Raw genomic sequence first — 24,027 nt, 5'->3', positions numbered from 1 at the left:
CTGGCCCCTTACCCAGCTACTCCCTTTGGAGAAGATTGCAGCTGCTCTGCAGATGAACGAGGCCTTTAAACTCCTCATGGCTCCCTACCCACCACACCAGTGTTAACCGCTCCATCAGGGCTCTGTAGGAAAGGGAAAGAAGTTTGAATCAAAAACTTACTGTTTTTTGAATAATTGAAAAAAACAGTAAGGAGTGTGCAATTTGATGTCTTTTGCAAAGAAAGTTTTTAGGGACAGGGCTTTTTATCCTATCATGTTTGTTCTTTGCAACTAATTATTTAATTTTAATGGCACTTTTCTTAAAATTTTTATTTACATTATATTTTATATTGCAAGAACTTCAAATACAGCCCTCTCAATAAGTCTGTAATGGTTTTGTCTTTACCCAAACTGAGCTTTTGAAGAAGGATATAGGGAAGTCTCTATTCTTTACCAAATCACATCCAGTTGCTTTCTGTCCCTGATATCAGGGGTTCATTTTCTTCTGCCTTTAGCCAAAAGAAGGATACAAGGGAGGAACTCTTTATCTTAGAAAAACATTCTGCATCTTAGATTTTATAACACTTACTGGAGTTAAGGATCTGTGTTGGAAGATCTTATCACTTTGTGTATAGTGTTACAAATCATAAATAAAATAAAGTATAAGTTTTCAGCTGATGAAAGTATGTGTGTAGGGAAAAAGGAATCAAGTCCTGGTGTAACTGTTCTCTTCTTTTTCCTCTCCAGTTCTATTAATAGCAAGAGTATTGAGAATTCATGCAAAATTCCAAATCAAGTTCCCATAGTACCACTTAGATAATGTCTGCACACTATTTTCAATTGGAACTAGTTTTTAATGTAACACAATTAATGTCATTATAATTCGGAGTTACTTGAGTGATTTTAATTATTTTTGTATCAATTAACATTGCCATGCAAACAGTCTCTTGCTAAAATGGCTTAAGTCTTCACACATTTAATCAATATCCAGAGGCAGATTTAAAGACTTGAGGTGTTTGTTTTATTTATTTGTTTGCTTTAAACTATTCAAGGACGTTTCTGGGTATACACGGCAGTTACTTAAACTGTAAATTCCAGTTTTCAATGACTTCAAGTTATTTTTTACACTCTGCAAATAAATCCTGCCCAAAATATCACTTCTAGTTTTCTGGATTTTTGTTTTTGTTTTGTATTGAATTGTATTTGTGTTGTATCCGGATTTCTGTTAGAGGAATTCCATTGCACCAATTTCGCCACTGGACAATCCAACCAGGATTCTCGGATTTGCGCGCTTTGGCGCGGACCGGCCTTTTCGGCCCCAGCGGGCTGCCGTAGCAGAGAAGAGCACTGATTGGCTGAGGCAGAAAAGTACCGCTGCCTTGGCGGTTGCGGTTTCGGTTTCGATTCGATGAAGTCCGCGGAGGCCGGGCTCTTGGGGTACCTGTAGTGAGGCTTCTGGATCCCGCCGGCGAGGTGAGCTACGTGGCTGCGCGAGCCGAGCAGCCTCGGAAAGGGCTGCGGGAAGCGGGCTGGGACTCCGGGGAGGGACTCCTGGGTGGCGGGTCCCGAAATGCCGCGTCCAAGCTCTGTGTGCACAGAATGGCCGGGAGTGATCTGTTGGTGGGCGCCTGGAACCGCCGTCAGCGAGGCGCCTACACTGCGCGGAGAGGAGCGGCACCGTCCCGGCTCCCATTGATTTGGCGTTTGAGACTGCACGAAGTTGTTCAGAGGTTGTCGAAATTCCCCAAGGGAACCCCAGCGCTAATCCCAGGATTCGGCGGGAAAGCGGATCCCGAACCTAGGCCTAGGCTTTGCCTGGATTCTTCCAGGCTTCAGGGAATTGCGAAGCCTCCCCTACATCGGAGTGGCTGCGCCTGACCACAGGAATTAAGGGCTGGACGAACCTGAATTACCGAGTTGTCTGGTCGGGGTACCCAATTGTATGGTCTTAAGTCCTATCGCCAGAGGTTTTCTGTGTGTCCGCGTGCCCCCGCGCGTCCCCGCGCGCGTGCCCCCGCGCGTGCATAGCAGGCATTTTTGTTTAAGGTGTGTAGGATTAGGATGATTGGAGTTACCCCACCCCACTGCTCTTAGTAATACGTGACTGTTGTAGAAAAATTGTAAACATAGAAGACTTTAGTGAAGAAAGTAATATTCACTGAACCCTTTCACCTACCATCTTTTTCTCTTGTATATGCCAGCTTCTACTTGGACTGAGACTGTTCATGTTTAATTACTTAACAGTTTAGTTTTCCACTTCCATTTAAAAACTCTTCCTAAATATTATTCTAATTTTATATCTTCTTTTGAGTGACTGGCCCATCATTGTGGACCCCAGTGTAGGTCCCATAAATTATTCAGTCATTTCCCGACTGTGGGACATTTGGTTGTTTTTGAATTTTTGCATCATCTTAGCATCCCGGATCATATTTTGATAAACTTTTCCCCCTATTTTTTAGATTATTTCCTTGGACTAGATCCTCAGAAGTGAAATTATCAGATTAGATGCTGTCATTCATAGGAGGGTCTTTAGGCCTTCATACACATTGCTGCAGTGTTTTCCAAAAATGTTTTAGAGGTGGCTGGCAGTTTTACTTGCTTGAATGTTGTGCAGAAATCTTGAGAGGCTTATGTTTGTGGTGTATGTGTGTGTGTATCACTGGAGGTAACTGCATTAGACTACCTGAATGTTAGAGCAGGAAGAGACCTAAGTGGTCATCTAGCATAACTCCCTTATTTTGCAGATGAGGAACCTGGGGCCATGAGAGGTGAAATGAGTTACCCAAGTCACACAGCTAATTAAGTAGCAGAGCTGGGATTAGAACTGAGGTTTCCTGCCTCCCAAGTGAGTACTTTGTGCTGCATCAGGCAACCTCTCACTGAACTGTGGCGTAGTAGATATTAGAATTTAAAAATATGTTTACATCACTTGGATTATTCTCTCCTTTTAAAAGTGTACTAACAGATTTTAATCATCAGAGGGATCTTTAGTACTGAAAAATTGTAAAGTGATCATTTTCATGGCCAAGGCTAGAAATCTATTATTTAGAATGGCAACCCCTTCAAGACTTTGACAGTTGTTTTCAGATTCTCTATATGTTAGAATAAAAAAATCCCTGATAAATTGTAATCTACACTCCATCATTTGGTTAGATGTAGGTGTTGGTTCTCATTTGCTGTATTTTGGAGATTTCTTTAAAACTCCTCACTTTAAGGCCAAAGAACAATGTTGTTGGTTTTTAATTTTTTTTATTTTAGGGCTTATAGCAGAGATTCTCAACTTCCATGGACATTTGGCCTGGACAAATTTGTTATGGAGGGCCGTCCTGTGCATTGTAAAGTGTTTAGCAACATCCCTGCTCTCTACTCACTAGTATACCAGTAGCACCACCTTCCTCAGTCATGAGAGTTCACAGTGTCCCCAGATATTTCCAGATATCCCTGAGCACGGTGGGGGAGGACAGAGGGGATTGCCCCTAGTTGAGAACCACTTGCTTATAAAAATTATCTGGAGAACTTTATAATGTAATATATAGTGCCTTTACCTCAGTAGACTTCAGGAATTTGCATTTTAACAAGCATCTCTAGATTCGGATACAGCTGGTTCTTGAATGACAGAAACAGTTGTTTTCTCCGTCTTTGGTGGTCATTATAGAGATTACTTGATTAGTATTTGTTAAAGTACACGCATGATACTACTAGTCACTGTACCCATAGTCACTGTACCCATAGTTTGGGCTGGTGGTGGCTGGACAGGAATTTTGCTTGACACTGGATTTGAATGTCACTTCCACAGACTTGGGCAGTGTGCTTAGATACCAGGGTTACCAAGTGAGTAAGATATTTTCCCTGTCCCCAAGAAGCTTAAAACTCACCATGGGAGATCAGTCAGCAAATGGAAACATTACAGAACAGCCTGATAAGGGCCACGACTGAGAGTGGAAAGAGGTGCTCTGAGTGGACTCACTTCACCTTTGGGAGAGCGGGAGAGAAGGAGCCCCAGCTGCTCAGGAAGGAGGGATTGGTATGAAGCCTTCAAAAGACAGCCAGGCTCTCCACTGTGTCAGAGGGAGGAATTTAGAGAGCTGTCCTTCTCAGTGTCCGATTGCTTCCTCAGACACTGCTATATTAGTTTAACGCTGCAATTACTTGTGTTCTAATGTTGTTTCCTTGCAATTTTTGCTTTTCAGTTTTTTCCACCCTAAACTGTAAATACTCTAGAGTAGGTAAAAACTTACAGGTAAACATTGCCAAGAAATAAGGGTTTTCATCTCTTCTGCTTGGTGGCATAACTCAGATCACATTAGATGCATTTCTTTGTGTTTGGCCATTACATTTCTTTGAGGCTAATTTACAGTACTTTGTCATGTTAGGTATTTTTTTCCCAGCGATACTACTCTCCAATTAGATTTTTCACCACCTGTATTGTGATTCCCCAAGATTTAACCAGGGAATCTTGACATATTCAGAAAAGCAGCTGTACCTTTGAAAGGGCTTGGGCTTTGAGGTCAACCTTGGCTTTGCTTTCCACCTCACGGGGTTTCTCTGTAAATTGCTTATGAATCTAACACTGGTAGCACATAGTTGGATTAATAAAAGTTCATTCTTTCTTCATTCTTTTACTAAAAAGAAAAAAATTATCTGCAGGGCACTTTGTAAAGGTTCTCATACTAGACCTCTCAGTAGCTTCTGACAGAAAATATACTGCCTTTGACTTAATAGCCATTTATGAAAATAGGTCATTTAAAAGAAGCCTGAGTAGGAGTCAGGGGAGGGAGAGGAGGTATAGAGAGTGATAATGACTTTAATTTTGAAAGAAGTTTTACCAAGGTGACCCTGAAGAAAGGTCTTTTTCCTCTTATGTGTTTATGGTTCAAGAGTCTTATCTTTTGCTTCAGAAATGGTCAGAACTGTTCCTTCTGCCTTATCCAATTTAAAAGATGAAAACTTAAAATTACTTGAGCCAAGTGATGGGAAAAATTGTGGTGTCAAGACCAATTTACTCATACAAAATGGATTTACGGGCAAGTCATTAAGTAACAGGGAGTACCAAGGAAGCCTAATGAAGACTAATGTAAAAGATATGGCTTTCCTAAAGTGATGGATAAAATGTGTTGAGGCAGCCCATATACTCTTTTCCAAATAACCTTAAAAGTATTTTTTTCCCCAGAGATTTAGTAGACTGTAGATATTCTAGAGAACATATGAGAAACTTGTCAGCCCCTCTTGTCATGTGGCTTACAGTATTTTGAGGAAGAAAAGACCCACGAAAAGAATGCAAAAGAGTGCATAGTGACAGGTTGTATAGCGAGTAATTTGATTTATAGCAAGTAAAATCTAATACCAAACTGTGTGATGCCAAAACTAGGTGAGATGGGCATCTCCACTCTGCTATGGAAAGTAGAAACTGGAACCCAAGCAAGTTTCTGCTTAAAACCCCTGTTTTCCTGTTTCCTATCATTGACAACAGTATTTCCCCTTGCCAGTTATTTCCTAGGCTTGTTCAAACAGATTCCTGGCTCCCACCCAAGAACTGAGTAGAATCTCCAGCTGATTCTAATGATTCAAGTTTGGGAAGCTGACCCAGAGCCTCAAGTCTGTGTTCCCTGTGAATGTGGTGCAGCTTCCTGCCGCAGAGGTGTTTCCTCTTTCCCTATGTAGATTTTGCCTTCTACCCAGACACACGTTCCATGCCTTTTCTAACTTCTTTCAGCTGGAGGATGACGCCTTTTCCTTCAAACTCAGCTCAGGTGTTACTTGCAGATATTCTTTGATCTGCCAAGCCTGGGATAAGAGAGTGTTCTCTGCCCTCTTTTGTGCAAAATTCTGTCAGAATACACATCACCTTTGTAAAATTCTCCATTCACATGTTTTTTTGCCCTCTCTAGAATGTGAACTCTGAGGGCTTAAGGCCTTGTCTTTGTGTTAACATTCTGCGGCCCCATGTGCCTGACACCTAACAGGTGCTGTGTGAAAGTTGGAAGTGTTGATTGCCTTCAGCAGAGATTGATGTTAATTGGAATACAGATAAGGCATTATTGGGCAAGGCGTTATCTTTGGTGAGCTTAGAAGAACATATCTCTGTTTTTAAAAAGGTGTGGAAAGTTAATATTAAAAATACCTTTAAAATAACCTATACTTTTAAGCAACTGATAGTCAAGATTTGCATTCTTTTTTTTTGACAGTTATTAACTCTCCTTCCAGCTTTTGCTTTATGTTTTTAATCTCAAACTGTAAATACTCTATGAGTAGGTGAAATTACTAATAATTAAAGTAGTTAATAATATTTCTGTGAACTAGAGTCACATTACAGTGCATCTTACTGGTCTTTAACACAAAATGGCTACTTCTATCTCAGTTTTATACGTGATGAAACTGTGGCATAATGGGATTTAGCGTCTGTTTTAGGAAATGAACCTGACTCATCAGTTGAGTATCAGGCCTTCAGAGTTAATATTCTCTCTAGATGTGTTCAGCCACGAAACAGCGCATGTTCAAAATGCAAATAAGGCAGTTTATAGATGAATGGGAAGATTTGTGGATTTTCACTAAACTCATTAAAGGTACTGAATGTTACAGTATGTACTTTGTAATTTTTCTCTTTGTACTCAGAACAGTATAAACAAAATTGCTGTGTGATCTGAGTCCTGAATGAAAAGTGGTTGTCCTGAATAGTAGTTGTAATTGTAGTTATCTCTTGAGATTGTGGAGCTAAAAAAATAAGCTGGAAATTCAATGGAAAAGTTAAATTAACATTTGTTGAGCAAAATAATTAGTTGATTGCATTTTGAAAACATCTTTCAAGCATTGGGGGCAGTGTACATTGTCCAAATGATAGCCTAAAATTCAACAATAATTTCTGAAATTTGTATTTTATTTGATTTAGGATGTTGACTTTTCTTGGCTAAAGACAATTAATTTACTTAAATTATGATTGCTTTTGTTTACTCACACTCTTTAAACAAGAGTTTAAATTCTTCTGGATTTTGAGTTTAAGGCCAGAGCCTTTGTGTGTGACATGTTTTTGAATTTCCTTGCTCAGTGTGTACATGTATGTATTTGTTGAACAAATGAAAAACCGATAACCTAGAGTTCCCGCTTACTCCAACTGCTGATCCTGTATGAATTCACTATGAGAATATCTCCAAACAATCCTTCTACACACAAATTCAGATTATTGAGTGGATGGACTTAAAGTGAAATAAGCAATGGAAGAATGTTTAATGAAAAAATTTCATTGAAAACAAAAGAACAGCTTGAGTTCTTGAAGGGAATTCTTAAAATTCAGTGCTATATAGCTGCTTAATAATAAGTGATGCTGAATTTGACTGAAACAGAAAAATTAATTTCTAAAATATTTTTACTCAGTTTTTGCTTAGCTACAATTTTATTAATTTGCCAAGAATTTTGAAAGAGATAGCTATTATATAAGAAAAGATACATTTTGAAAGGAGTGATGTGCAGCTTTCCATGTCTGATACTGTTGATTTGGGTGTATAATGCTATCTCTTTCTATTTTAGACTCCTTTTATACTTATATTTTAAGACTGTTTTTTCTTCATTATTTAGAGCACATATCTGCTGTAGTCATAATAGACTAATTAAAAATCTTTGGCTGCGATAGTGACTTTCAGAAGGCTATTTAAGGTTGTGATTAAGAATATGGGCTGGCTGTCCACTTTCTGGCTGTGTGACCTTCAGCAGAGTGTTTAATCTTTCGATGTCTTTCTTCATCTGTAAAATGAGGATAAAAACAATATCTGTCTTTTAGGGTAGAGCAGTTTAAATGGATTAATACATACAAAGTTCTTGGAAAAGTGCTGGCATATGGTACACTCAAAATTACCTTTATATTATTATCCTTTTCAGAGATAACATTTAGGCATCAGTTTATAAATGTGTCTGTCCTATATAATAAAGACTTAAAATAGGACTGATTTGAACTTGAATGTTCCATCACATTTTGGAACAAATTATTTAATCTTTTTGTGCCTTTCATCAGCAAAATGAGGGTATTAAGACCTTCTTCCCAGGGTTCTTGTAAAGATGAAATGTGATAGTGTTTATAAAAACCTTAGCAGAATGCTCTGCATAAAATAACCAACCATTCACTAATGGAGGTGTGGTAGTGGTTATAATGGGTATACTGACTGTGTCAGGCAGTAGTGATAAGTGATTAAGACCAGGTGCTTTGTAAACACAGGACTTTTCTTTAATGAGGCTATGCCATGGTGTTGTGGGAACTGAATAAGATAATGCATGTAGAATGTTTAGCTTAGTATCTGGCTCATAGTAAGTGCTGAAAACATGTTAGCTGTCATGTAGTAGTAGTGGAGTAATAATGAGTCTTCGTGCATGGTTATTTGATACTTAATTTTTTGTAAATACTAAGGGCTTTAAGGGTTTTGTTGACTAATCAGCTTTTGTCTTTATTACCCCTTTTCATATTTTGATTTAGGATTGTTAAAATGAGTCTTCGGAAGCAAACCCCTAGTGACTTCTTAAAGCAAATCATCGGACGACCAGTTGTGGTAAAATTAAATTCTGGAGTGGATTATCGAGGTAATATTTTCATGTTTCATCCTCACTGGTGTAACTGAATAAGTAAATGTGACGTGCTGATTTTTATTAACCTCTTAAATATACCTGATAGACCAAAAAAGTACTGGTCCTCAGCAGTTTTTATGCACATCTCTTTTTCTACCTCTGAGATCATTCCTTCTAGGGGGACAACTCTGGCAGTATAGCATGTGCTGTTTCTGCCTTTCAGTGTGATTTGTGTGACTTCTGTCTCCTGTCTCTGCTTTGAGATCGTGTGTGCCTAAGTTACCTGGTAATAACTGGGTATTCCTAGTCGACTCAGATATGAACAACTCAACTGAAGAACACCTTGGTACAGCAGCATTTGTTTTTGCAGGAGTATTCAAAATTGGCAAGCAGCTATTGAGTATCATTTTACAAGCTGAATGTCTCACTCATGTAACTTATATGTGGAGTATCCAAAGATGCCTTTCTGTTCTTGGAGAAAATACTGTTTTTAAGAGGCTATGATGATTTTGAAATTAACTTTATAGGAAGAATGGTGTCAAATTCCATTTTTTAAAGTTACTAAATTCCTTATCTTCCGCAACTAGGGTATGTTAAGGTGCCTGAAATATTTCACAGGTGTAGCTAACTAATTCATTAGCAGAGTGACTTGATCTCTTGGGTTGCTATAACAGAATACCACAGACTGGGTAATTCTTATTTTTATTTTTTGCATTTTTAAATTTATTTCAGTAGAGTACAGGTGTTTTTTGGTTACATGGATACATTCTTTAGTGGTGGTTTTGTGCATCCATCACCCAAGCACTGTACACTATACTGGGTAATTTTCAAAAACAGAAGTTTATTTTCTCACAGTTCTGGTGGCTAGGAAATCCAGGATCAGGATGCCAGCAGGTTCAGTTGTCTGGCAAGGGCTGCATCCTCTGGATAGGATGGAATGCTGAGTCCTTATGTGGCAGAAGGCAGAGGGCAAACCAGCGTACTGCATGAAGCCTTTTTTTATGTGGGCCTTCATCCCATGAATGGGAAAGTGTTCATGGTCCACTCACGTCTTAAAGGCCCCACTTCTTAATACCGACTTATTGCCAAACACCTGAATTTTGGAAGGAACACATTCAAACCATAGCACAGGGTTTTGTGGCCTTTTCTTGGTCTCTTTTCTGAATAATTAATAATGATAGTAATCTCTCAAGCTTTTTCTTTTGAAATCTCTATTGAGTATCCCCACCTAGTAAGGGAGGAGCTAGGACTCGAGTTCAGGCTTGGCTCATAAGCCTTGTTAAGAAACCACTTCTGGTGATTATGTACTCCTTTAGCTTCTTGACATTAATAACATATCTCCAGTTTAATTTTATTTTTATAGTAAAACTAATGGATTTATACTGAATACTGAGATACTATAATGTCTCCATGTACTGCCTCTACCTGTGAACTTTTGATGGGCCCATAGGAAGTAATAGATTTCTAGGGATTTTAGTCTGACAACTGATTAAAGTGAGGACATTGTGTTCAATATCTTCTCAGTATCCACTTTATTGAAGAGATGAGCCAGCCTGATCTTTTTTCTCTGTACTCTTTAAGGAAAATTTTTCTATTTATAAAGGCAATACATGTTTTAGTTTTAATTTTAGAAATTTAAAAGGAAATAATAGAAAAAAGTCTATAGAAGAAAGCAAAGTCTCCCCAGTGCTACCATCCAGAGACAGTTTACCAATTTTGACCTCTATATGCTTAGCATAATTTGACATAAATGAAATCAGCTGTACATGAAACCTGATTTTTTTTTTTTTAAACATGAAACAATACAGTTAGTTTTGTAACAATATAGAGTTTTGTGTGGCTGTACCATAGTTTTGTTTTTATTTTTAACAAATTTCCTATTAATGGACATTTAGGTGTTGACCAGTTTTTTGCTACTATAAACAGCTGTTTTACTTTGACATATATTGTGAACACTTGACCAAACATCTCTTTAGAATCAATTCCCTGGGCTAGGATTTACAAATCAGAGTATTCCATGGCCCTGCATCAGTGAACCTGGGTTTATCCTTCATAGTCTCACCAACTCTTATATTAGCTTTTTTCATCTTTTCTAACCTAATACTATGTAACAAGTAATATCTCATTTTACATATATTTTCTTTGTTTACTAGTGAGATTCAGGAGTCTTTCACATGGATAGTAACCCTAATTTTCTTTCCCCTTAGGAATGTCTCTTCATGGCCTTTGTACTAATAAAGCAAAATATTTTATACTATTAGATAGCCTTACTAAAGGAACATGCTTATTTTATGGTTTACAAAACACCGAAAGAAACCCAAAACAAAACAATAACAACATACCAAAAAAAAAAAAAACTTCAATCAACTCTCTGTAGCAGTTTCTCTTTAAGAAAATGCCTTGTTTTGGGTTATGTATAGTAGTTTATCATGGAGAAGGAAAGGGTTGTATTTCTAACCTTTTGGGCAGTTTGTGTGTGTGGTTTTTTTTTTCTTTTTAGCCTTTGCTATGAGAATAGAATAGATATTTTAATTAGACGTGAACTTTTTTTTTTTTTTGAGATGGTGTCTCATTCTGTTGCCCAGGCTGGAGTGCAGTGTTGCAGTCTTGGCTCACTACAACCTCTGCCTCCCAGGTTCAAACGATTCTCCTCCCATGTTCAAACTAATCTCCTGCCTCAGTCTCCTGAGTAGCTGGAATTACAGGCACCTGCCACCACTTCTGGCTAATTTTTGTATTTTTAATAGAGACGGGGTTTCACCATTTTAGCCAGGCTGTTCTTGAACTCCTGACCTCAAGTGATCCACCTGCCTCTGCCTTCCAAAGTACTGGGATTATAGGCATGAGCCACCGTGCCCAGCCTGGACATTTCATTTTGAAATCTTTTTCATTAGTTTTCAAACTTGCCTGTCTTGCCTCAGAAGTTTCTTATTTATAATTGTGGTTTATATGTAAAATAATACAGCAGGAAATGAGCTAAAGTTGTATCTTAAGCTTTCTTTTGCTAAGAAATAATTGTTATTATTCACAGTCCATTCTGGTTCTTTGAGAGTTTACAGCTTAAGCTGTCATTATAGACACAATTTTGAAAGGAAACTTTTTTTGTTTAGAGGATAATAGGGGCAGAGACAGAGTGAGGAGCATATTAATCAAGTTAAGACATCAGATGGGAAACTATAGACTCATCTAATTCAATTGAATCTAGTATTTGTTTTTAGTTAATTTTTTTTTCTCTGGAAAATACCACTTTACATTAGAGACAGAGTTAGAGGCTTACAGATTTTCATCTTTTGAAAAAGATCATCAGGTCAAATTTTACAAAATTTATACCATCTTAACACAATTAAAGATTCACTCAAATTGTTTCCTTGAAAGCTCCCTCGAATGTTTTTGGCCATTTTCTCTATTAGTTTTGATTGAAAAATATTATAGCTGTAACAAAACAGAACAAGATGTGTTATAATGCAATATGTTGCCCTATATTCTCAAGCTGCTCTTCACTCTGAGTCGCAGCTTTAAGATGTTCTTTCAGGAGCACCTGCTGTCTCCTCTTCTATTACTTTAACAGATTGTGGAGACTTCCTCTTAACCCTGGAGTACATTCATCTGCTGCAGTAGATGTTGTGAAAGAATGAAATAAATCTTCCAGACCCATATTTCACTTAATGGCTGAAGTAGGAAATGCCACTGGAACCTGGGATCATTTGTTCATGCATAATTGCCCACCTTGTGCTTAGTTTTCAATGAATGGTATTTTTGTTGGAATATTCTTTTGCTGTGTGGTCATACATACCATGAGGGAAGTGACGGTCTGTTGTTTTACCGGGCAGTAGTGGGTGCATGATTGCCTTCCTAGCCTTCATTCAGATTGGCATAAAGTTGTTTTGTGCTTAAGCTACTGAGTTTAATTTATTGTGTGAATTTTTATGTTAAGCATCTGAGAGCTAATGAATAAAGAGATTGTCTGCTCTAAGGTATACCCTGTAATTTTCAACTCTTACTTTTCTTGCGTATCTTCTTTTTGACTAAATCTGTCTGCAGGGGTCCTGGCTTGCCTGGATGGCTACATGAATATAGCCCTGGAGCAGACAGAGGAATATGTAAATGGACAACTGAAGAATAAGTATGGGGACGCATTTATCCGAGGAAACAATGGTAACATTTCTTCACCCTGCAGTACAGGGTCCAAAATAAGCCTTTCTGTTTATAATCCAGATCACCAAAGAGTTTTCTAGATAATTTAAAAGTACAGTTTTAGGCTTATTTTAAAATGCTTGTATGTCAGATCTTCAGTTTGACCATTTATTTTTTAGATGCTTCATAGAATTTTGAAACTAAAATTTTCCCCTTCCCTTCCTTTAGTGATGAGGAAATGGGGGACATTGGTCTCTTGACCCAGAGCCCTGCTCTCTCAAATATAGTTTACTGTGTCTCCCCAGCACATATTTCTGCTTCTCGTAGCCTGGAAATTGGAGCTGTGAGAATGGGCACCATTTCCTTGATGTCTTTGATTTGCATAATTTGGCATTTCATCCTATTTGTCCCTTCTCTATTAAACATTCAGATGCTTTCTATGGAGATTTGTACCTTTTGGTTTGGCAAAAATGGCAAAGTAGAAAAACTAGTTTAAAGTTTCTCAGTTTTTTTAACAACTAATTGCTGTGATTTTTGTAGTTATTTTTAAGTACCTAGTTTCAACATGAAAATTATAATTAAGTCATATTTGTATTTTTGGTGGGGAAGAAAAGACATCAGAAGTATGAGAATTACCCCACTTTTTGGTTCAGTCTACCAAATGAAACTCTGGGATTCTTGAGTTCAGATTTTTTATTGATTTAATTCTGGATGTCTTCAACTCCCTGAATAGTTGAATCTCCTTGCTATAAATTAAACTTCCTGACTTTTATAATATATTCTGTCCCCTGTGCTTACAGTACCATATTTCTTCATATTATATTTATATATATATGATCTCCTGGCTTTCTAGTCCTTCCTATTTATAGAATTATTTATCCTATTTTTCATATCCTTATTTGACTTCCTCTTTTTCCTAAGAAATGATACAATCTTTTCTCACCTCAAGACAGCTAATGGCAGCAGTCACCAACAGGTGACAGGTTGGCTTCTGTGCATGTTGATAGGGGTTGGATCCTTTAACATGCACACTACACCTAGGACTTGAGGGGCAGAGAGGAAGGTGGTTGTACGGGCATTCTGATGCTTCCCCTCCTGTCACATTTCCTGTGATGTAATCAGCAACATTCATCTTTAGACTCCCAAGTTCACATCATTGGCTTTTAAAGAGGATCTTGACTTACTTGATTGAGCTGTGCTGTTCTTTGATGAAGACATCCTACTGTTCACTTTGAGCAGACCTCTCAGAAGCTGAGTAGGCATGGAGGGTGGAAGGGAGAGCCAACGCTAGTGAAACTTGGCCAAAGTGACCCAGGCATTCCATTTTCTTTCATTCCTACAGACCATACATCCTAAGAGTTCAGGTTGGTAGTCGTGAGAGGACCGGCTAAGCAGAATATTAGGTAACACCAACATATGAGACTTTAACAGGAACTCAGAAAAGGACTTTGATATCATTAAAAAGAAAAAGAATCAAAAAATCCTGCTCTTGTTTATCCTGTTGCAATTAAGAAGGTAAACAGCAAGTTTACAGTTTGTGTTGGAGAGAGAGATGAAAATACGCTGTTTATTCTTAATTTGAGATCTAGCCTGGTAGGTAGATTGACTGATTTACTTTCTGAAAACATCTTGTTTTTTGTTTGTTTGTTTGTTTTTTGAGATGAAGTCTTGCTCTGTCGCCCAGGCTGGAGGGTAGTGATGCAATCTTGGCTCACTGCAGCCTCTGTCTCTCAGACTTAAGTGATCCTCTCACCTCAGCCTCCCATGTAGCTGGGACTACAGGTGCATACCACCATGCCTGACTAATTTTTTGTATTTTTGGTAGAGACGGGATTTCACCATGTTGCCCATGCTGGTCTTGAGCTTCTGAGCTCAAGTGATCCACCTGCTTTGGCCTCCCAAACTACTGAGATTACAGGCATGACCCACTGTGTTCAGCCCGGAAAAGCATAATTCTTACACTTCTAACTAAAGTATTCTTAGATGCCAGAGACTTTTACATATATTTTAGTATATCTTCATGGTCACACTTTGCAGAGTCAGTCAGACACATGGATAAGATTAGGGCACAGTTTTATAAGACATCAAACCTGGATATAGATTCATAAAACTAGTACTTCCAGAGTTAATTAAATGATATGAAAATTCCTTTTAAATGTTAGATGTAGCCGACCAAAATCTGTTTGCTTTTAAACTTGCTACTATGTATACTTACAAGCAGGGCTTTTCTTTTTTTCAATTTATGTATTTTTTTCTTTTCAGTGTTATACATCAGTACACAGAAGAGAAGGATGTGAAGACACCAAGAGAGCAACACTTTTCATAGTTGGATATATTTTTTTATGAATTTTTTTCTAATTTTTGCTTCTTTTGTGATGTAATTTGTCCTGTTTTTATAATAATTGGTGATTTTTCACTGACATGTGAGTAAGATAAATGTTTACAATTGTGGATTTAATTGTGCAGTGTTCTTTCACATTTAAGTTTCAGTCATTTTCTTTTACCTCTTGTCAGTGTACAGAAGGCTAGAAGAATTAAAAATAAATTGTATCTCTTCTACAAGATTATTTAATTTAAGTTTTGATGAGTGTCATTTCATTTGACTTGCTTTACTTTTCCAGCTAAAATGATGCATACATTTTACATATTGTGTGGGTGTGTAATTAAAACATTTTAGAGGTATCCTCCTTTATTGCATCTTTTTCTGTTCATACAAAATCCTTGGGTGAATATGTTCTACAGAGGCATCCAGTTTCAGTCTGAAGCTACAAAAAGGGGCCACAAGGTCAGATGTTCAGCTACGGATTTAGTCACCTTAAATAGAAACAGAATTGGAGAGCTAAGAGTGGCACTTTCACGTAAGGAGTGGGAATTCGAATCGAGGTGCTGGAGAAATCCTAAAGATTAGCAAGATTTCAGTTAGACTCCTGTCAGCAGTCCCCCTGCGACTCCTATGCAATTAGACTTTTTAGGTTTACCTGCTCCCTTTCAGGAGCATTGGCATCAATGTTACTCTCTCAGTTTATGAACACAGTTTGGGAGAGACCATTCCTGTACATCTCTTGCAGTCAGATTAAACCAAAGCCTGGAGTTTATAAACTAATTCAGGTTCTAATTGTGGAGCTAAGATTGGGAAATAATTTTTCCTAACTTGCTTAGCAAGTGGCTTTAGAGAGCCCTGTCTCAAAAATCAGCTGTGTTTGCGTGTGACATTGTCCAGGAGCAGAACACCAGGCTTTATGTTGCTTGGCACAAGTCAGCTCCTCCGATTACGTGATTCCTGCTGAGAGGGTTTTCACAATTTATTAATGAGCTTTCCACAACCCTGCTTTATTCTCCAAACAGTTTTATGCTGTCTCTAAGAACAACAAATATATCTGGGCACTGTGGTTGAATGAACACCAGACAGTTGTGTGAATGTTGTATTGGTCTTCCTCTTCTCTCCCTCCCCAGTCTAAATAGCATTCCTGTTTCTGGAGCTGGTGGTGTGATTTGAAACAACTGCCGGGTTGAAGGATGTAGGGGCAGGATCAAGGAGGGAGGGAAGGGGTAGTGCTGATTTTGGAGAGGTGTATGTAGCGTTTTGTCTTGGTGTATTTTAAAGATCAGAGAGTAATTGGAAACAATTATTTTTTAATTAATAACTTGGGAAAGGTGAACAGAAACATTTCACAGGGTTTTACCGTGTGCACATCAAAAATAAAACACTTTATGCTATGCTTCAATAATTTATCACTTCTTGACAGGGGCTTGGAAAGTGTCCAGTCTGTGAGTACAAATCACCAATTTGCTCTTTTATAAATGAGTTCCTTTAAGGAGAAAATGAATAGCCCTCCAAGTGGAGGATACATGTTCTCATTTGTTTTGTAGAATATGTGGGGCTGCAGGTTATCGTGTCCCTTCGTTCACTTACATCAGCCACTTCTAAACGCAATTCCACTGTAGTCTCCCAACAATCTGTAGCATCCTATTTTTTCTTACTTCTTCCATGACCTCCCTTTTGATATTTAAGTCTTTATTTTACCCTTGCCATCTCTCTAGTTTAATAGGTCTACAGTGGAGTACTGTTTTCAACCATGGAACTACTTTTACTCAAGATCGACTTTGGGAAAATACTGCCATTTTTATGGTAATAACGGACTGTTATGCACTTGGACCCGTGCAAGTTGTCCCCTGTGTATACCTTCACATAGAACCGTGCAACAGTGTAAATGCTAAAACTACCTTCTTTTCTGTAGTCTCCTAGGGGTCAGTGAATGATTTCTAGCTGCATTGTAGCAAAGACATTTGTTCTAGGTTGAAGAATTTTTGACTTGAGTACATACGTTTTCCCTGTCTCTGTGCCCCCAAACCCTGGCTGCCATGCTCTTTTCTCTTGGGCTGTGACAAAACAGAATGTTTAGTGAGAAACAAAATTGTGCTTGATTTTCAGACTATCTGACTTCACATTCTGTTTTGGTCTTTGAGCTATTCCTTGGCTAATCTTCCAACAAGTTGGATTGATTCTTATTTCAAAACTGTTTATCCCAAAACAGAGCTGTTGACAAGTACAAATACAGATGGCAGACATGTGGTATGATTTTCATGTTCTCATCTCAGCATTCAGGAAGGGAATGTTACTGAAAGATGGTTTACATCTGAAGCTTTCTGCTCAAGGCAATATGGAATGCATGCCAGGAGTGCTTAATTATGCTTAATTAATAATAGTAACAAATGCTTACAGGGTTTCCTTAAGGTCTAAAAGTGCAGCAGCATTAGACTTGGTGTGTAAGGCTTATCACCCTGGAGGCTATAATAATCTGTAACAATAGAAGCAACCTCTGGGGGGAAAATTGTCTTTGATAATCACTGACTCACAGGTGACCTCGGTATAGCCAAAGATCCCTTACTGTGGGCAGACACACCCATGATTGTACTGACCTTTGTCTTCTGAGCAGATGATCCTGCGGAGTATTGACTAGCTCTTGTATTTGGAGGCAAATCCCAGCCCAGGCTGTGGCCTTGCTGTTCCCCACGGCCCAACTGCATTAACTGTTATTTTTTTTCTCCACATAAATTGTTGGTGAAATGAAGACAAACTGCAGGTTTTTCTCCCCACTGACCTGCTTTCAGGAGGATGTGTGCTCAGTGGCGTGCCTCTGCCTGTCTTTGCTAAGGTTGCCTCCAACCATTGCGGAGGTAGACACCATCTAAGAGTGGCAGGGTTAGTCCTGACCTCTCTGGGGTCTGAATATCCAGCAACTACCTTAATTCCAGTCGCTGCTGTCTGTTGTACCACCAGTACACAGCAGTACAGCCATCTGTTGTTGACCGACTTAGACTCACTGTTAAAGTCCAGTTAGCCAGAGTGGGGGTAAGAATGCAAGAGTGGACGGTGAGAGTGGTACATGCCGTGTGTGACAGGACCGTGGAGACAGCCCTCTCTGATACCTGTTATGTCTCTCTCTTAAAAGATGCAGGAGGTGGCCAGGGAGTGGGGATTTGAGAATGTGGCGGCAGAAATCTATTTAGCATTTATTGAATGACAGCTGTAGACAGGCACTGTGCTATACCTTATGGGGCGAGGGGTAGGTAAAAAAGGAAATACAACATTGTTCACACCTTCCATACTGAGTTTGTGGGTTTGGGTATTTATGGGGAAAAGTGGTGCTCTCCATCCTTTTTTTTTAAAAAAAATTGGGCCAAATTTGTTAGAATTCTTTTAAAAATCTGGACGTTTTAGATAGATTTGAGCATCTCAACTGTATTTTTGTATCTTGAAATTCCAAATAAACTCAGGACTGGATAATTTTGAAATCTGAACATAATTATGCCCTATTTACCCACAGGCCCTTGTAGTTCAGCCTCCCATCTTTATGCTTTGTCTTTTTCCTCTCCCTGGCAAAAGCCAGCTTTTGTGTGGTTTAACTGAACTATCATGTTGGATGTTTTTTATCTGAAGATCTGTTTTGATTCATCTGCAGCAGTGAAGGATTTTCTTCGATAGTAATTTGGGAGTTACAGCAGATAGAAAGGCAGAGGGATATTCTAGGAACTTCATGAAATATAAAACTCGGAAACAGTTGGGATAGACTAGTTTTCAATGCCTAGGTTATGAAAATGTTCAAATTCACATGGGCCTCATTTATTCCAAGTTTTAGAATGGAATGGATGCTGGTGGGTTTAGCAATATATTATACCAATAATTTGGATTAAAGGAGAGGTCAGTTTATGAAATGTTCACATTTTAGAGAGGCATTTTTATTACTATCATGTGCATGTGGTATTTCAAGTCACTAGTGTTTATATCAACTAGATGTTTTCTTGAACTTGGAAAAATGAAAAAATTAAAAATTTGTAAAATGTACAGTTGAGTGGATGTTGCTAGGATACAGGGCTCCCTGTACCCCACCCACAGTAGTGTGCTGGTCACAACCCCGAAATCTCAGTAGTTTGAAACAACTAATGATCTTGCTCATGCTCCACGTGCACAGGGCAAATAGGTGGGACTCTGCTGATTGCAGTCACCTGGGGGCCCAGGCTGAGGGAGGCAGCACCTTGTGTTTCCATCTCAACCTGAGGACTCAGCACCTGCTGCCGCAGGGGAGGAGCATAAAGAATCACTCCCTGGCTCCTAAAACCTGTTGTTTAAAGTTAGTGTCACTTCTGCCCTATTATTAGGCAAAGCAAGTTACACAGTCAGGGCTTGCTTTAAATTTTCAGGAAAGTATAATCCTTTCATGGACCAGGGAGAGACAGCCAGAAATACTGGTGAGCAGTAGTAATAACCTACCACATTATGTGTACTAGTCACGGTTCCTCCAGAGAAATAACCAATAGAATGTATAGAGAGATTTTAAGGACTTGGCTCCCACAATTGTGGAAGCAAGTTCAAAATCTACAGGGTAGGCTGGCAGGCTGGAGACCCAGGGAAGAGTTGTCGTTCAAGTCTGAAGGCTGGCTGCTGGAAGAATTCTCTCTTCCTCCAAGGAAGTCAGTGTTTTCCTATTAATGCCTTCAACTGATTGGATGAGGCCCACCCACATTATGGAGGGTAAATAGGTCTACTTGTTGAAATATTAATCTCATTTTTAAAAAATATCTTCATAGCAACATCTAGAGTAATGTTTGACCAAATATCTGGGTACCACGGCCTAGCCAAGTTGATATATGAAGTTAACTATCATGATTTGTTAACCATATCCTTTGCATTATACATTTTCTTAATAGTCATTAGTAAAGCATGCATAAGTATAAAGCCTTGGTGTGATTTTTACTGCATTGAAAAAAGAATTCTTTCTTTGTTAAGACTTGGGTTGAGGGACCTGTGCTCCTGGTGTCTTAATCTATTTTTCATTAGATTCCAAAGAGAATAGTAACTGATTTCTTCATGGTTTCAGAAGCTGAGTTTGAATACATTTTTTTGGTTTGGTTTTGTTGCTACAGGTTAACTTAAAATTTCCCAATTACTGTATTTCTATATTTAAAAGAAAATGCAGAAGGTAAGAACACTCTTTCCCTAGACCAGGTAATTTTATCTCAAGCCAACCAAATGTGTCCCATCCACATACTGTGAGGAGATGATCAGGTAGTCTTTAGTATACCTCAGAACTTGCCTCATGTAAAATGTGCCTCAAAGGCACAGGCATGTTACAGCTAAAACTCCCTTATCACTTTCGATACAGTGAGTTTTTGTGGCTCTCCCTTTCAGCATATTCAAAACCCTTTACAAGTATCTTTCTCCTGAGAAAGTGAATGTGCTCCTGTCTTGTTTAAAGATGTCCCATCAACAGGGCCCGATCTCCAGTTTGCTTTTGTCCTTTTCCTAATTGTGATATTCTTGGCAGAGCCTGCTTCACACCCTGTTCCTCATCCTCCTGACACTGGCATAGACAGATTTCTGAGATGATTTCCCCACCCTGGGAATTCAGTAGAGGAGCCTCATGAAGATCAGACCTCCTCCTTGGTTTTATTAACAAACTGAGCTAATCCTCACATACTCCCCTTCTTGGTCACTGAACAAGGTAGTCCCCTTTTCCACATGAGGAAACCTGAAGTGAAGAGGTTAAATGACTTGCCCAGGGTCACTTGGGGAGTCACTGCAGTGACAGTAACAGTTCCCTCTGCTAGTTGATCCAGTGCACAGGCGTGGGCTCTGTCAATTTCTTCTTCTAGCATGCATTTTATCAATAAATCAATATTCTCTTCTCTGATTCATCCTCTAGTAGTTGAATGAAGAAGATCCCAAGATGTGCAGAGACTGCTGTCCTCTACATTCGAAGATGATGTTGCTGACAGTGATTTGTTATCACCCGGCTTGAGTGTGACAGGAAAGATCAATAGTTGGCCAACAGCCCTTTACACACAGGGCCAAGGTAGAAAACTGCTCCTTAGTTTGCGTCTGTAGGCACTGTTTGCAGAGACTAGCAGTTTTTGAGATGATTGTCTGTTAGAATTTGTTTTTTCTTCCCTGGAGTCTCTCTAATCCTAATTACTACTCAACAGGCTGTTTCCCAGCAGCCCTTTGCTGGGCCTTCGTGTTAGAAGTTGTGCATCATCAGACCCAGTAGGTGTGTAGGAGAGAAGTGGAGACAGGCTGTGTGTGCATCTGAATCGACTGTCCCTCCCTGGCCAACACTGACTAAATCTAGGGTTCTTTTGTCAGCGACTCATTAGCTCAGATGTTGAAGACTGAAGTAATTTATGTTTATTTTTAATTTTTGAGACAGAATCTCACCCTGTTGCCTAGGTTCAGGTCCAGAGGCACGATCTTAGCTCACTGCAACCTTTACCTCCTGGGTTCAAACAATTCTCCTGCCTCAGCCTCCCCAGTAGCTGGAGTTACTTTTTGTATTTTTAATAGAGATAGAGTTTCACCATGTTGGTCAGGCTGTTCTCGAACCCTTGACCTCAGATGATCTGCCCGCCCTCAGCCCCCGAAAGTGCTAAGATTACAGGCATGAGCCACCGTGCCCGGCCCCAAGACTGAAGTAATGTAATGTCTTCTCGCGTGAGATTTGCTGTGTCACTTGGCCGCCTTCTCTTTATCCCTTATTCTCATTATGTGTACTTCTTTCTTTGTTAAGACTTGGGTTGAGCACAACCCATACCCCAAAACCACTCTGCCCCCAACCTTGAGCACACATTGCTTAAAATCGCCATACAATCATTTAAAATTCAACCAGGTCACGTTGTGCATTTTGTGTTAAATTCATTTTTCTGTGACAAGTTTACTTGCAATTTCTCTTTTCCTATTCTCCTTATTTTCAGTGTATTATAAAATGTTAAAACTTTTTGAAACTTTTCATTGAAACTGATCACTTTAAGTACTGTGAGGGAAAAATGCAGGATGTCAAAGAGATATAGCAAACGTTGATCAAAATGTCGTATTGTGTTTGCATTTCCAGAAAAAAAGGGAAAGCTCTATTGTAAAAAAAATTAAAATAGATTGGTGAGAGGTTGAGAGAAAATAGATAATACTGCTTCCCATTATTAGAACTATTTTCCTGAGTGAACCTATTAGCCTGTTTCAGAGAAATGAATTTATTTTAACTGAAAGGAAAACCAGGTTGAATGATCATCAGGTAGAGATTTTTTTGGGGGGGGTGGGGGTGGGGACAGGATTTTGCTCTGTCACCAGGCTGGAGTGCAGTGGTTTGGTCTCACTGCAGCCTCAATCTTCTGGCCTCAAGTGATCCTCCCACCTCGGCCTCCTGAGTAGCTGAGACTACAGGAGCTCATTATTATTATTCAAAAGTTTGAAAACACTGGCAAAGAGGCAAGTTGCAGTGCAGTAATAAGGTCCTTAATTTTCTACCATCTGCTGCAAGTTCATTCTGCTGCAAACTGACCATCTGATGCACTTTTGGTTTCCTGGGCTGACAGTTTCATTGCTAAGAAATCAGAAGGAACAACAAGAACAGCTGATACTGGACTCATAAGGAGGGAATGCTCACTGAAGGGGAAATTTATGGGAATTTGGGAGAAAAGGTGGCTATCATTTTGGCATGTAGACCAGGGAGTGAAATAAATCTTAAGGGTAGCCAGACACATATCTCAGCGTTTGTGAAAGCAGTTATCAAAAAGTTCAGTTCAGAAAAAAAAGTCATCTTGTGGGAAGACACTCTAAAATTTAAGAAAATGTGTAAAAAGTCTCTTTTTGGATACAAACTCGAGAAAGCAAAAGAGAGCCTTCAGAGAGCTAACACATATTCAAGTCTTACTTTGTGCTGGCCATTGTGCTGTGTGCTTTACAACTAAATTAATCTTCAGAACAACCCTATGAAATTGATATTATTATTCCATTTATAAATGAGGAAATTGAAGCACAGAGAGAGGAAGAAACTTGCTCAGTATCACCCAGTTAGTGACTGGTAGAGGTGAGATTTAAACCCAGCAGTCTGGCTCCAGAGACTTTAAACCACTCGCAGCTGAATATGTCAAGAAGCCCAAACCCATTTTGAGTTAATGTTGTATATGTTGCAAGATAAGGGTCCATTTTCATTCTTCTGCATGTGGATATCCAGTTTTCCCAGCACCATTTATTGAAGAGACCATCCTTTCTCCATGTGTGTTCTTGGTAGCTTTTCTAAAAATCAATTGAACTTAGATGTATGGGCTTATTTCTGGGGTCTCTGTCTTGTTCCATTGGTCAGTGTATCTATTTTCATGCTAATGCCATGCTGCTTTTATTATTATGAGTTTGTAATAGATTTTGAAGTCAGGCAGTGTGATGCCTCCAATTTGTTGTTTTTGTTCCGTATTGCTTAGCTATTTGGGGTCTTTTGTGGTTCCATACACATTTTGGGATTTTTTTTTCTATTTCCTTAAAAGTGATATCAATTGTGATAAGAACTGCATTGAATCTGTAGATCGTTTTGCATAGTATGGACATTTTAACAATATTCTTCCAATTCATGAACATGGGATACCCTGTCCATTCATTTGCATCATCTAGTATTTCTATCATCAGTTTTTTATAGTTTTCAGTGTACAAATCTTTTACCTCCCTGGTGAAATGTACTCACAAGCGGTTTTTTTTTTTAATGCTATTGCGAATGGAATTGGTTTCTTAATTTCTTTTTGAGGTAATTCATTGTTAGTGTAAAGAAATGCTGCTGATTTTTTTTTTTTTTTTTTAGACAGGGTCTCATTCCCATCACCCAAGCTTGAGTGCAGGGATGTGATCACTGCTCACTGCAGTCTCAACTCCCCAGAATCAGGTGATTCTCCTACCTCAGGCTTTTTTTTTTTTTTTTTTTTTTTTGAGACAGAATCTTGCTCTGTTGCCAGGTGCCAGGCTGGAGTACAGTGGCATGATCTTGGCTCACTGCAACCTCCACTTCCTGGGTTCCAGCAGTTCTCCTGCCTCAGCCTCCCGAGTAGCTG

At 38.9% G+C, this 24,027-nt stretch overlaps 2 protein-coding genes across 3 annotated transcripts in view; both read left to right on the top strand.

Moving 5' to 3' along the window:
- The first annotated feature begins 1,347 nt into the window (after positions 1-1,347).
- LSM6 (LSM6 homolog, U6 small nuclear RNA and mRNA degradation associated) lies at positions 1,348-15,237 on the top strand. Of its 2 annotated transcripts, XM_012454012.3 has the most exons (5): positions 1,355-1,452; positions 2,724-2,824; positions 8,438-8,541; positions 12,568-12,681; positions 14,923-15,237. In XM_012454012.3, the coding sequence occupies exons 3-5, from the start codon at positions 8,448-8,450 to the stop codon at positions 14,955-14,957; spliced, it is 243 nt and encodes an 80-aa protein (XP_012309435.1). In that variant the 5' UTR covers positions 1,355-1,452; positions 2,724-2,824; positions 8,438-8,447; the 3' UTR covers positions 14,958-15,237. The 2 variants fall into 2 exon arrangements, with proteins under 2 accessions (XP_012309434.1, XP_012309435.1); XM_012454011.2 differs by lacking the exon at positions 2,724-2,824 and having other exon boundaries at positions 1,348-1,452.
- A 5,641-nt stretch (positions 15,238-20,878) lies between these two features.
- Positions 20,879-24,027, top strand: part of REELD1 (reeler domain containing 1) — a 34,717-nt gene continuing 31,568 nt past the window's right edge. The window contains exon 1 of the mRNA XM_012454024.3: positions 20,879-21,014. The gene's annotated coding sequence lies outside the window, so the exon portion shown is untranslated. The remainder of the gene's footprint in view (positions 21,015-24,027) is intronic.

Source organism: Aotus nancymaae, unplaced genomic scaffold (genome assembly GCF_030222135.1).
Source record: "Aotus nancymaae isolate 86718 unplaced genomic scaffold, 86718_ANA_hifiasm-v0.15.2.pri h1tg000033l, whole genome shotgun sequence".
NCBI lineage: Eukaryota > Metazoa > Chordata > Mammalia > Primates > Aotidae > Aotus > Aotus nancymaae.
Note: the sequence above shows the minus strand (reverse complement) of the source record. Positions and strands in the feature narration are given on the sequence as shown.

Coding starts and splice junctions, on each gene's coding strand:
- LSM6 (XM_012454011.2), top strand. CDS start 8,448: ATGAGTCTTCGGAAGCAAACCCCTAGTGACTTCTTAAAGCAAATCATC. Junction 8,542..12,567: donor TTCTGGAGTGGATTATCGAG/GTAATATTTTCA, acceptor ATCTGTCTGCAG/GGGTCCTGGCTTGCCTGGAT. Junction 12,682..14,922: donor ATTTATCCGAGGAAACAATG/GTAACATTTCTT, acceptor TTTTCTTTTCAG/TGTTATACATCAGTACACAG.